Below are 15,040 nucleotides of genomic sequence, written 5' to 3' on the forward strand. Positions count from 1 at the left end.
GATATATATATATATATATATATATATACACACACAAAACATTCATTCATTCATTTTCTGGTCGGCTTAGTCCCTTTATTAATCCGGGGTCGCCACAGCAGAATGAACCGCCAACTCATCCAGCAAGTTTTTTACGCAGCGGATGCCCTTCCAGCCGCAACCCCTCTCTTGGAAGCATTCTCACACACACACACACACACACTCATACACTACGGACAATTTAGCCTACCCAATTCACCTGTACCACATGTCTTTGGACTGTGGGGGAAACCAGAGCACCCGGAGGAAACCCACGCGAATGCAGGGAGAACATGCAAACTCCACACAGAAACGCCAACTGAGCCGAGGATCGAACACACGACCCAGCGACCTTCTTGCTGTGAGGCGAACATGGTACCAACTGCGCCACTGCGTCACCATATACGAAACAGTATATATTATTAATAATAATTTCCTGATTTATTGGGTAATATTTACAAATAAGAAAATGTTGCTTTAAATTATATTAACTAATGCAGTATCATGTTTAACATTTAATAATCAACTTATTACAGTAAAAACATCATCAATCCCATTTATAACACAATGGAGTTCAACACGGAATAGTCCAGCTGCTCCTGCCTTTACCTTGATTTACTCACAGATATCTTATGCATTGTCCGCTATCTGACAGTATTTACACTTTAAAAGTCTGATTCATTTACACCATTTAATAAAACCATTTAATTTCACTCTGCTTTTTTTTTTTTTTTTTTGTAGCTTAGCAATAAAACAAAAGGTAACGTTAAACTGCTATGACAATCTGTCAAAGGCAATCACCTCAACCACCTACCCGTCATTCTCCCTCTCGGCCCAAATCAAAGGTTACCATGGGACAACTTTGGCCCGTGGGCCCTACTTTGGGCATCTCTGCTATAGACCATTTCAAAGTGGTCATGTCATTGGCCCATGAACATGTCCTGCTGGCAATCCAATCATAACCCAATGTTAAAACAGCTGTCATAACATTATTCATCAATATGTGGCTCTTTTTGGATTCTCAGAAGCTATAGAACTGAAAAATGTAAAACAGTAAATAGGGCGGGACCATTGTTTGTGTTTACATCCCTCAAAAGGGTCTATAATCTGATTCCTGGTAATAAACCATTTCAATACAGCACTCCATTATCAAACCTATAAACTAGCTACCCAACCACAATTTGGTTTATCTAAACTCTTTATCCAGTTCAATCCAAAAAAAAAAAAGTGTTTAAATTAGTTATTATCTGTTTATTATTTGTAGTTTATCATTTGTTATTATTATTATCATCATCAGGGCTAAAAAAATGTTGTTCTGCTAAATATTTTAGATTTTTTAAATATTTAGTTTAATGCATATAGCAGGGGTCATCAAACTTGTTCCTGGAGGGCCAGTGCCCAGCAGATTTTAGCTCCAACCCTTATCAAACACACCTAAACAAGCTAATCAAGATCTTACAAGGTATACTTGAAACACCCAGGCAGGTGTGTTGAGGCAAGTTGGAGCTAAACACTGCAGGGACACCGCCCTCCAGGACCAGGATTGGTGACCCTTGGCATAGAGAGTTCAAAATATCAGCATTTATTTGAAACAATCTCATTTTGCCTCACCTGAACCACTTTGAATCATTTTTTTGAACATTTTCTATTAATTAGTATTAATATAAACACTTTACAGACCCCAAACATTTTAACAATAGCACAGTATTTGCAGTAACATCAGTTAAAGTCAGAGTATGTGACATAATAGCCATTCACATAAAAAAAATAACACAACATTCATTGATTTTAGACATTTATTTTAAAGCATAGCGCCCAATAATTTAAAACCTGATTATTAACTCACCCAGAGCTTTACACATGCATTCTTGTGTATTTCTTGTGAATTTCCATAGCAAATGTTTAGGAACTGGAACAAATAGAAACATTTTCACTGTTTGAAACACCGCTGGCACAAGTATCACTAAAGTGCAAATAATAATTTAATAACATGAAAGCCTTGGCATAGGGCTTCGACCAAATGTTGCCAATAGAATAACCACATTTACACAACACATCATGAAACCTAGCAGCCATTGATGAAACTAGCGGTTTGAGAATATAAAGGCTGATGTATCAGTTTTGGCGTGGATAGTGAAGGATAATGAAGAGTTGGGGTCACAATAAGAATAATTCAACTCCAGTGCTAATATCAAAGCATATTGGCTATCAGGAATAAACCTGTCGTGCAATCAACAAGACAACCAGTGCTTTATGAAACAAACGTAGACTGACAAATCACATATCTGCAATCATCAGTTCATATTAGGATCACATTTTTTTGGGGAATGTCCAACTCAACCAAAAAAAAAAAAAAAATGGACCAATTGATGAATTGGGAAGGAATCAATTGGATTCAAGCGTTTCGCAGAAGAGTTGAGTAGATCATTTTGGTGATCTGTAGAACTGTAGCATGAAGCGAATACTGCACTACGATGGAGCCAAAGCCTTTATAGAAGCCCATGGTGCCTTCTTCACGTCGAATAGCATTAATACAGTCCCTCATTCCTTCATATTGAGTGTTTATGGGCAATACTTCGAAACCCAAATCGGTGTTGTCGATAATAGTGCGAGTTCCCTGAATGTGCAGCCTGTGCAACACTGTTTCCAAAGGAAAAAGCAGCACATCTGCACACAGGCTGGCGGCAAAGCTGGCCATGAGCTCTGGGAAATATGCATCCAGCATAGACTGGACCGTGTCCATCCCTGAGCCAGGGGACGAGTGCTTCGGCGAGCCATTGTTCCGACGTCGCAGCAGGTAAAGAACCAGGCGCTGAATGCTAGAACTAATGATGTAGTGGAGGATGCCGTGGAGGACTGTCGGGAGCACCAGGTTCCAGAGAGGAAGAAGACGCTTACTGTGAGGTATTCCCATACCCATTACACGTCCCAGACCCTCCTTCACGCAGTCCAGGATGCCAGGGTTGTCTCTGATGATCTCACTCTAGTTAAAGGACATTTAGAGGAAACACTGGATGAAGACTGGATAGTATAACAATCAGAACAAAAAAAAGTCCATCTGTATTTTGCAAACTTGACCAAATAGCAAATAAATGTTTTCAATACATTTAAATAATAATAATCTTTATTTTATATAGTGCCTTTAAAAGTAGCATCTCAAAGCACTTTTTTTCAACGCACAAAGCATCCAAAGTATTTATTTGCTTCACTTTTTCCACATTTTTTATATTACAGCCTTATTCCAAAATGGATTAAATCAATTTATTTCCTCAAAATTCTACACACAATAACCCATAATGACAATGTGAACAAATTTTTTTTTTAATTGTTGCAAATGTATTAAAACTAAAATACCTGAAACATCACATGTACACAAGGAGAACCTAACAGAAGGACAACCATCTGTGCAGCAATCCACTAATTAGGCCTGTATGGTAGAGCGGCCAGACAAAAATCATTCCCTGCCTGGAATTTGCTAAAAGTATGTATCATGTATCTATTGCACATGAATCTATTTTATTTTCATTTTGTCAAGCCTCCAATGGACAGGTGTTGAGAATTAGCAAGTTTGCTAAAACACTTAAACAAATGCATTTAGTTGTCCAGTGTAATTGTAATGTCCATGTCAAATAAATAAATGAATAAAACTTCAAGACACCTCCTTGGTCACATATAATGGCAGTATTGTGTACAATTCGGCATAAGCATCTTTGCTTAAGAAATGAGATGGAATAAACGACATGGATTCCGCTCCATTCATTCTTCAATGGCGGGGCTCCACGCCAAAATTTCTTCCGCCATGGCTACATTACAGCTTGTCATTCAAAACATTTTATTTTTTCAATAGCGGGTAGTAATCACACCAAAACATATTAAAGGGTAAGTGAATTATAAGAGCGCAAACTTTTCTGTAACCGTGGTAGTGCTGTGCCCCGTTTGTTTAGCCCTTTAAGGTTACGTGTTGACTGACTGACAGGTGCGTGATGCTAGCAAACATGACATATAGCCGTTTCACTTTACTTCAGGACGCATTAATACCGCTCTGTAGGTCTATTGGACACCTTCATATATTCCTAGTAAATCTAATAAATGCTGGAGACATGGTCGTTACATAAACGCACTAAATCGCACTTCAGCAGCATTTATTTGAGAGCACACAAGAAGATCAGCCTTAGAGCAGCTTATATTTAAGGGGGCGCGCAAGTAGTTTTGTGCACGATTCGTGCTTGTAGGCTTCATTCGTGCTTCATGCTTGTAGGCTATTACACAAATGCGATCTTGACTACTAATACTGTGCTCACGACATTTGTCATTGAAATAACACCACTCGTAGTTGGTAGATCTGTGTAAAAAAAAAAGGCCTGCAGCCACAGTTGGAAAAAATCCTAGAGGAAACACTGACTTATCAGTCCTTAAGAACAGAATGTGGAGCCTTCAGCACATAATCATTCTCAGTCTCAGTGCTGCAGGTGGAAATGCTGAGGAAATTTAGAAATATTATACACCCAAATATGGTGTACTGTACTGGTGTTCACTAAGAGGGGTAAACTGGGACTCTCTTCCTGTTAAAGAAGAACTAAAAAAATCTTGGGACAATGAGTACACTGCTTAAATAATAGTGCTTTTGAATTAATTGCATTAATTAATGTAGACGCCCAGAAAATAAGACAAAGATAAAAGTCCTACAGGGTGATTTTTACAATACTTCATTGGCTGTTTCAAATGCCAGTAGCTGATCTGCAAATAGGGCTGTGCAATTAATTGAAAATTCGATTTCGGTATCGATTTTGGCTTCTAACGATTATGAAAAAACATTAATCGTCCCCCTTAATCGTGCCCCCTTTCCAGTTGTACACATTTGTTGTTCTGCAAAGTTCAATTTCACGTGAAAATGACTTTAAAAAAGTATGTACTGTTATGTAACTTTTGCAGCACAGGATGCGCAACATTTATTGATGTACCTTCATATCATTCATGTTTTTAAAATCACAAAAGAGATTGCATGCTGCAGTGTGTGTGCGCTCAGCCTCAGAGAAGAGCAGAGTACACACACTGGTCAAATACATGCAAAATTGTGTCAAAACGCTGTGTATAGTGATTATTCATAACAACCCTCATATGTGTAATAAACAAACGAGTTGAGAATCAAAAGACATGTTAAAGTGAAACCAATAATCAGAACAGTACTGCTCTTAAAAAGTGACAGCGCGCAATATTCCTGCTGACGACTATTTTTATAATTAATCAAACAACAAAAGGACAAATCTCTCACTGCTCTTAACGGAAGGACTGCTGTAGCAATAATTGACGTTTTTTTTCTTGCAGTGAAGATGCTTTAAGTGAAGATGCATAGTTTGTTTCATATTTTTTTCTCTATTGTATTTATTTCCCTTTCCTTATTAACAGGGAGGAAAATAAATAAATATATATATTATATAGTTTCAGACAATCAAATATATATATATATATATATATATATATATATATATATATATATATATATATATATATATATATATATATATATATATATTCTTTAAGGGGCTAATAATATTGACCTTAAAATAGATTTCAAAATATTTAAACCTTCTTTTACTCTAGCCAAAATAAAACACATAAGACTTTCTCCAGAAGAAATAGCATCATAAGAAATACTGCAAAAAATTCCTGAATCTGTTAAACATCATTTGGGAAATATTTTTTAAAAAAAGATTCACAGGAGCGCTAATAATTTTGACTTCAACTGATAATCATTTTGAATAATCGTGATAAAAAAATAATTGTGATCATGATTTTTCCCATCGAGCAGCCCTATCTGCAAGTGCTCTTTATAGTTAATGAAGAGGAAAGATGTCTTTCTAAAGAAGTCAAAGTAGCACAATACAGTAGATGTGGAACAGATATTTTATAATACTCCAGTCTATACTGACTTGTAAAAAACGCAAGACCCGCATTACACAGCAGCAGCAGCAGGATATGAAGAGTTTATTTTGCAAAAAAAGATTACTTCATTTTTAGAGATATTATGTTTTATGTTGTGCATTGTGTAAAAGTGTACAACTCAAAAAACATGATTTTTGGAAATGACTAAAATTGTAGATCATGTTTTTTACACAGAGTTTTGAAGACTTCAATTGCAAAAAAAAAAAGTGTTTGGGTGTTTCCCAACTGGAAGGGCATCCAACATATGCTCGATAAGCGGTTTATTCCACTGTGGCGAACCCTGAATAATAAAGGGACTAAGCCAAAAAGAAAATGAATGAATGAATGAATAGCAAAAAATAAAACTAAAATAGATTCATGAACTTAAAAAAAAATAAATATCCTCTTCATATATCACCCTTTTAAAATCTAAGAGATTTTTGCAGTTTCACTGGCTACGCAATGGATGGAAACACAATGAAAAGATACAGTACTATTTTCTAACTCATCTGCATTAGACTTTAGACAAGACTTTCTGTATGAAAGGTGTACAAAAATGAAAAGAGTAACAAAAGTTTAAGAATACCGCCTCATGTACAGAAGTAGAGGTGAATAAGTTGGCAGATAAGCTGACTTAAACTTGCCCAGAGAAATGCTGTTGCTGTCAAACATTGTTTACATCACTAAGTCAGTTTAATAATGAAGGGATTGAAGAATATGCCTATTGATCGAAGGTTCGCGAAGAAATGTCATGCTCTCTTGTAAAAGTATTTTGTAGTATTTTCAAAATACAAAATACAGTATTTTATTTTGATACTTGATGTGTCTGCTGTATTTGGATACATGTAAAATTGAGGCATTTGATATTTTATTTTAAAATTAATTTCAATGTATATCTGCCCATCCCTACCAAAAACCATAACGCCGATCCTGGTCTTGAGATATTTACTTGCATATAACGTATAACCCTGAGTTAATTTTGTTTTTAATTTTCTGAGTTTATATTACAGTTGCAAGTTTGCAGTTTACTTTTTCCCCACTATAAAGTAATAAGAACTCAAGTGTGTGTTATAAAATTAGGAGTTTGAAAAATAAACTTACACATCAGCTTTTTTCCCAGAAATTTCTGACATAAAGTTGCAATTCTGAGAATCAGAATCCCAGGATTATATCTCACATGTTTAATTTATATCATACACCTGAGTTTCAATTATTTTATTAGAAATGTGAAGTGACAATTGCAAATAAAATAAAATATAAAAACAACCTGCAATCACACTTATGTTTTATAAAGTTGTTAATTTTATAAATGACAACTTTACATACCCTACTTTATAAATCACTTTATAGTTAAATCACCAAATTCTTAAACCATGGTTTAAGAAATCACGAATTTATTGACTACATTCACGTTTGCAATCCATTTTTCTCAGATTTGTATACCACACTGTAAAAAAATCCTGGTTGCTTTAATTTTAAGCTGAATCAAATTAAATGTATAAGTCTATTGAACTTACATTACGTTAAACTGACTTAAAACAGCTTGCATAACTTATAAAAATAAGTTAGAAAATAATTAGTTTAATAAGTTACGATGACCTAAAAGCATATGCTGTCAGGACTAATTGATCATATAATTTTCCACAGTGCATATGTTTTTTTGCATTCTGTTTCAACAAATTAATAAATTGCGCAAACACAATTGCCCGTAAACTAACTACATTTTAAAATAATCACAGTAATACTCAAGGACCAATTTCAGTTCATGCCTAATAAAGAGATGGTTTAAAAATTTTAACTGTTATCATTTACTCACCCCTTTCAAACCAGTTTAAGATTCTTCTGTTGAACACAAAACAAGATATTTTAAAGAAAGCTGAAAACCTGTAACCATTGACTTCCACAGTGTTTGTTTTTCCTACTTTGGAAGTCAATGGTTACAGGTTTTCAGCTTTCTTTAAATGATCTTCTTATGCGTTTAACAAACAAAAGACGCTCATAAAGGTTAGAAACTACTTGAGGGATATAGCATGTATATCAAAATATAGTGTTATTTAATAAATATATATTTTACAAATATTTTAATGAAAAAATAAAAATCAAACATTAACCCAATACATCAAGCAATATGATCCAATAAGATAGCCTGAAATAATCATTAAAAGTGAACCAGCCTTAAAAAAAATCTATGTTCTTTTTTCCATCTGTGTCAAAAATCTTCTTCAATTTAAAAATTAAATACAAATCTGTGTAATCTGCACAATGGAATTATTCCTACAGCACAGTCCAAAGCATTAAAGTCAAAATGAAAGGACGATGAATGCTATTATTGCATAACAACAGTCAGATTTTCCAATTATCATCACAAGTAAAACTGCACCAGAAACAGAGACATTGTTACGCAAAACTTGAGACCACAAGATCAAATCAAACTGTATTTCCTAAACCATCAAGTCTGATCTTAGTGCCTGGATAAGGTTTGCTACAAGAAAACACTTTACTCATTATTGTTTTCAATTTTAATGTATTATTTTTATGACTAATTGTGTTATACACATACATTAACATAAGTTAAATATTGAGCATGTCTAAAATATTATTGTATTATGTGTTGCTGTACTGCCAGACATTTTCACTTGTTTAAATATTCACTGAAATTATTATTTTACTTCCTATATTTTTATGATTTTCCTGCTTAATGCAAAGGCCAAGAAAAAAAAAAACAAATGACACAAAAAGAAAAAAAAAGTGTATCAAACCTCTTACCTGTACAGTCTCTATGAGACTTGCTGAGTAAAACGGCATTGCAACCACATATGTCAAACTGAAAAAAACAAAACAAAATGTATTCAGCAGATCAAACGACTGAAGAACAAGAGATAAGGAGCAGGTTGATAATTTAAATGTCAAGCCTATGGAATTCCCTTTCCATATTCTTTCTGTATAAACAACCTGCATATTAAGCTTAGTAAGAAGATTATTCAAATAGATCCCAGATATGCAAGAATGGGGTAAATGTATGACTCATAATTATCAACAGAAACAACTTGCTGCTTGTGTCATTTTCCATACAAAAACCATAATTGAAATGAAATTAATTAATCTAATTAGGCAAAACTCTTAACTTACCCTTTGAGTACTAAGTGTCCCACAACTTGTTTAGGGTTCCACTTGTGTGATAACTCCCTGTGAAGATACAATTAAACCATAATTTGCTACATTAATGGCAGCTAAACAAAAACTTATTAATGTTCATTCAAATCCTATCAGACCTCTTTAAATCAGTGAATAATCTTTTTTTAAAGAGGATGTGATGGCTTGCACTGCATATTTCTATACCTTGGTAAAGGGGTGCATTCACTGATGATCCCCTCTGTTCCCAATGTGACACCCTGAACAACAAAAGTGCTTCCCATTCCTTTCCATAAAGCTTTTGGACCCTGTGGGTGATTGTGAGAGAGAGTACAACAATTGTTAGTTATAAAACAAGGCTGCACGGTGGTGCAGTGGGTAGCACGTTCGCCTCACAGCAAGAAGGTCGCTGGTATGAGCCTAGGCTGGGTCAGTTGGCATTTCTGTGTGGAGTTTGCATGTTCTCCCCGTGTTCGCGTGTGTTTCCTATGGGTGCTCTGGACATCCCCACAAGTCCAAAGACATGCAGTACAGGTGAATTGGGTAAGCTAAAATTGTCCGTAGTGTATGTGTGTGAATGGGTGTGTATGAATGTTTACCAGTATGAATGAATGAGTTATAAAATATTAGCAATAATTTAGGGTGGCTACGAGTGATTTTGATTTTATTTTAAGTAACACATGCCCTGTTTACTAGTGTTAAATTCATATACATTATGCATGTTTTAATTTTACTGGCAACAGTCATTTCGCCGGACTGCTCCGCTGACAGTGGGAAAGACAAGAAAGAAACAAAATCAGAGTCGACTAAATAATGCCACAACACACAAAATTGAGAAGAAAGCTGAAACTGAAAAGATGTGTATAAATGTGATAATTCAGAATCATTTTTTGACATTAAAATGAAGATGATATTAAGCCTTGAAGGGCAACGTATTAATTTAATTCATGAGTTTTTAATTACAATAATAAATATGACCATATTAATTACATAAAATTAACATCTGCACAGGACAAAATATTTAGCACTGCCTTGTATGCTTAATTTAAACAAAAAATAGTCATCCTAAAACATTAAATAAATGTTATAGAAAGCAAAAATGTCATTTTCTCAAGCATCAACAAATTGTTAAAACCCCAATTTTTATTTTTTAACTAAATTAATAAGCAAAATTGAATTTCTTGAAAACGAATACTTCAGCTAATGATCTGCCACATTGAATCTTATAATTCCAAGCGAAAAATGACTTTCTAGAATTAGAAGGTTCAGCCTAAATTTGACCCATTTTTTACCCCAATTTGCAACTTTAAGAGAATTTTGAAAATTATATTCAGAGTATATTTAGGGTCTCTGTCAAGTTAATGTATGAAAGAGAACTGTTAAACATATTGTTTGCTATATGGGGTGCAAAATCTTTGAAGCTCAATATCTCAAAATCAATTAGAATGCAGATAGAACCTTGTAATTCCAAGGCGACGACATTTCAAAACCATATTTCTGTTAAAATCAGAATCTATTAAATTAAAAATAAATTGGATATCCTCAAAGTAAATGTTTGTCTTATTCACTTTATAATGTTAATGAAATTGTGTGCATTCACATTCAATATTTGTAAAGCTGTGTGTCAAAAACATCGGATTGGTAGAGAAAACCATGTTTCTGTAAAATAGATCCCAGGTATGAAGTGTAAATGGGAGAAAAAATGGTCCAAGCACCAACCCTTGAGGTACCCCATATATTAAACATAAGTATTTATGAGTAGCAATGGTATGAAATATATTACCTGAGTTTTGGTGACATTGTACATCACACTGATGGCTGTCATTGGGGACAAGTGGTAACACCTGGCATGGTAATTAACCTGAAATATGCAGTACACCTTAAATTAATGTTCATTGTTTAATGCTATTCGAAGTAAACAACCTATTTCTGCAACTCATGTGTATCCATGTTATTTAGCAATGTGGAAGAAAGCTCTATTCTGTAATTGTGCGACCAATGTGTTACCAACTGTGCTTCCATTTCATTTGCTGCTATGGGTCAATAACAAATGGCAGTAAACAATCAAACTACTTGCACTACAATCAAATGTGTTTGAGACAATATATTACAAATAAAATAATATGATGACAATATAGGTTTGCAACATTATTAAGCAAAACAAGCTATTTTGTGAGCCTTTAAATGAATGGACGTGACTGAGACCGGACGTCTTAACATATTTAAGTTACAATGCTCATAATAATGTGAACTATAAGGTAGATATACAATGTAAGCAGCTAGGAGCTTTTAAAATAGACATGAAGGTTGTAGGATTTGTGTGCTCAGTGTCTTATTCTGCATACCTGACATTGGCGCCGAAACACAATGCAGGGGTGGGCCAAGACATTTTCTGTGAAGAGACTAATTGAAGCCATACAATATAATTAGGAATTTGGGAACACTATTTTGCCAGTTATAATCTTATACTCAAGTATTTTTTTTCTTTGAATGAAAATCGTTGGCGATTATTTACCTTGCGAGACCAATTCCAAACCCAGCAAATCGATTCAGTTGCTCTGAAAGAAAGAGTGGAGGAGTCATTTTAGGAAAAAAACTGTCCTGCATGTCTTATGTACATATTTTGTTTAAAAACAAACATGTGTGTGCATAGAAATAAACAGATGAAATGATTGATAGAAAAACATATTCCAATAATTTTATCAATTTAATAAAAGCTATGGAGACCAAAGTATGCTCTCCTTGCCTTACTATGCAGTGAGAGAAATAAGTATTAAACATTTCAGCATTTTTCTCAGCAAACATATTTCTAAAGGTGCTGTTGATTTGAAATTTTAATAGAAACCAAAAAAATCCATAAATGCAAAGAAAGCAAATCTAATTAGTTTACAAATGATGTCTAATAAAATGAAATGATGCAGTGAAAAAGTATTGAACACATGAAGAAAGGGAGGTGTAAAAAGGCAGTGAAAGCCCAGACAGCAGCTGAAATCTCTCAGTAGTTTTTTAGCAACCCTCTGCCCATCCTCATTGTAAATTAATAACCGCTGCTTCAGACAACATCTACATTATCAGGATGATGAAGATGAAACCAGAGTGGACATTTCAGCAAGACAATGATCCCCAACACAGCCAAGGAAACTCAAATGGTTTCAGAGAAAGAAAATCAAGCTACTAGAATGGCCCAGTCAATCACCTCACTTGAACCCATAAGAAAATATGAAATAAAGATCAGATTTGATAGGGGAGACCCACAGAACCATCGAGATTTTTTTACACTTTTTTTTTTGAAGTCTATTAAAAAATAAAAATCACATCTTTGCAATGCATGTGACTTCATTCTCTATATGAGATCCATCTGCCATGACCAAAAAAGCCCTTTATTTAAAGTATTAAATACATTTCAGTACATAAAAGTATAGAAAGTATTCAGTATTTTCTCCCTGTGCTCTTCCATTATTATTACACAGAAAAAGTTTCCAATTAGTTTAATTTTTTTTTTTTTTCATGTTTGTATTGTTTGGGTTTTTACCAAAATCTGGTTTAATTCCTTGTCAACCGCTTCTTTAGAAATCGATTATTTCACTCACTGTATATACATACATACATACATACATGTTTATATGTAATTTTTGTCACTTTCATTCATTTAATCTGGAACTATACTGAACATTATTTATATATATATATATATATATATATATATATATATATATATATATATATATATATATATATATATATATATATATCCTTCTGCCTGGTTATAATAATATTGGCTAAAAATTTTCTTTTGAAATAATTTTTTGTGTATTAAAATCAATGTAAAATAGGTCTAGGTGACACATTAATGACAACCTTTTTTACTAAGCAAATGCATTGTTTATGATTCTGTGTCTTCAGTGTGGAATCGCTTAAAACAATGGTACACTGCTTAATTTAGATTACTGTGCGAGATATTAAGCTACCTTACAAAACATTCATTGAAATACTGTAGTTATAACTATCTTGATTAAATAATACAAAGTATCATTAGGTTATGCATATGCCTGTCACAACAATCGTTTTATCAACTTATCACACAATACATGGACTTGATCGCAATCATTTTTAGTGATGCAATAAACATTGCCCGTACAGAAAATCCATTCTATTAACATTTTAGCTGAATGAGCAACATTTCTATCTGTATTGGAGATGTCAGTATACCATAGTATACACTGTAGAATTTACTGTAAATTAATTTAGTATGTTTTCATATGGGTGTCTGACTAATAAATATATATCTTGTAGCAGATATCGCAGCCTCGGTTATATTTTATTATTATTATTTATTTGTTTAGGATACTCGTTTAACATTCTGATTCCAATGCCACATTATTAAATGGTAAAAATGACATATATAATCAAATGAAATATTCTTAAGAATAAAATATGATGTGTTCTTCGGAAGAGCGTACTTGCATTGTAATGCTATTATATTTTTATGCTGGCATTATATAAGTGGCTTAAAATGACAATAATATTGTTTATTGCAATATATTTTGGTTTAATATAACGTACAACAATAATAGATAACGTGGCAGGTCTAGTTATGTAGTATTTCTGTTGTAGGGGGTAATTAAAACACTCTTTTTGTCTTTTTACCTCACAAACAATTCTCTTAGAGGAGAGATTCACAATCCATTCATGGATCAAATGATGGGCGGGGAGTGACAGTGACAACACACACATCATATGCGCAATAAGCATGTTTAAGGCCATGTCTTATATACAGAAGATAATTGTAATAATAACATCTCACTGAATGCACACTGATCATCAAATTCATAAACTGTACTCAATGTTACCGGACGGTGGAGCCGCTGATTGAGCCTCGTCCGGTGCGGTCTCAAACTGGGGTGTGCGATCGTCAAAATGCAGGTTTCTGCTTCCAGGTATGTCTGGAGGTGTGGTGACCCAGTTCTGGAGGTCAGAGCTGGATGAATTATTGAATGACCTGCCCGAATAGCCCCCGCTGAATGCCGGGTCCTCCCTGCCCCTGTAACCCAAACCCTCAAAGCTGTCAGGCCGACGAGAAGTCATGCTGTAAATCGCCAAAGCAACTACAACGAAACGACAAGATATTTTAGTCTGACGTTCTGCGACTTCTAGCCTATGTGATGCGGGACGAGTTCATTGAAGAATATAGCAATTAAAATGGGAAATGAGAGAAATAATTGCCAATTGACCGACGCAATGAACAAGGCTAGCACTTTAGCAAAACAACATTACACTCGTTCGGGTGACTTTTGTCGAGTGACAGTTTACTTCCGGTTTGAATGCAGCCTTTTGGGTAATGTAGTATTGCAAAGATGCAATAGTTACGAGGGGGAAATCGTTAATTATTGTTAAGTATTCATTTTATTATTAAAAGAAGAAAGTATGCTTTGGAAAATACAAGGAAGGTAAAAAGGTGAAAAGAGGTAGATTTGGGATCCATATGTTATAATAAAACAATACAATATAAACACATTTTATAGCATTTTATAGTTTGATTGTACTATAATTATACCGTTTAAACTTTTAAAATGTCTTGTTTTATGTTTGTGCTTTTACAAATAGATGCTTTAGCATTGTTGATTTTATTTGGAGTTTTAGCCTAACTTGTCTCTTTTTTACCAATTCTAGAGGTTAATTAATTATTTCTTTAAATATAATTTTTTGGGAAGAGCATATCATATATATTTTAATGAGCGTAATTTAAATTATGCTTTTAGAAATAAATCTGCGGTTCCATTTGTGGATTTTTTTGAGCCTTCTGCACAATTGTTTTAAGTGTAATCGATTATTTTTTTTAAATATTCATTTTTAGAAAACATATCTTGCATATTTTGTGCGTCATTTAAATAAAAGTTAATTATCCTTTTATGATTTTACAAAATATTTGTGTGTGTGCGTTTAATTGTTTTTAATACATCCGGGCAGG

At 33.8% G+C, this 15,040-nt stretch overlaps 1 protein-coding gene across 1 annotated transcript; it reads right to left on the bottom strand.

Moving 5' to 3' along the window:
• Positions 1-1,800: 1,800 nt before the first annotated feature.
• On the bottom strand, positions 1,801-14,215 carry slc25a46 (solute carrier family 25 member 46). The gene is given in 8 exon segments (NM_001002558.1): positions 1,801-3,001; positions 8,707-8,764; positions 9,070-9,126; positions 9,280-9,380; positions 10,856-10,933; positions 11,418-11,475; positions 11,588-11,630; positions 13,923-14,215. Coding segments are annotated over 8 exon segments (1,218 nt in total). The 5' UTR covers positions 14,158-14,215; the 3' UTR covers positions 1,801-2,413.
• Positions 14,216-15,040: the final 825 nt, after the last annotated feature.

Source organism: Danio rerio, chromosome 5, assembly GCF_052040795.2.
Source record: "Danio rerio strain M-AB ecotype USA chromosome 5, GRCz13ab, whole genome shotgun sequence".
NCBI lineage: Eukaryota > Metazoa > Chordata > Actinopteri > Cypriniformes > Danionidae > Danio > Danio rerio.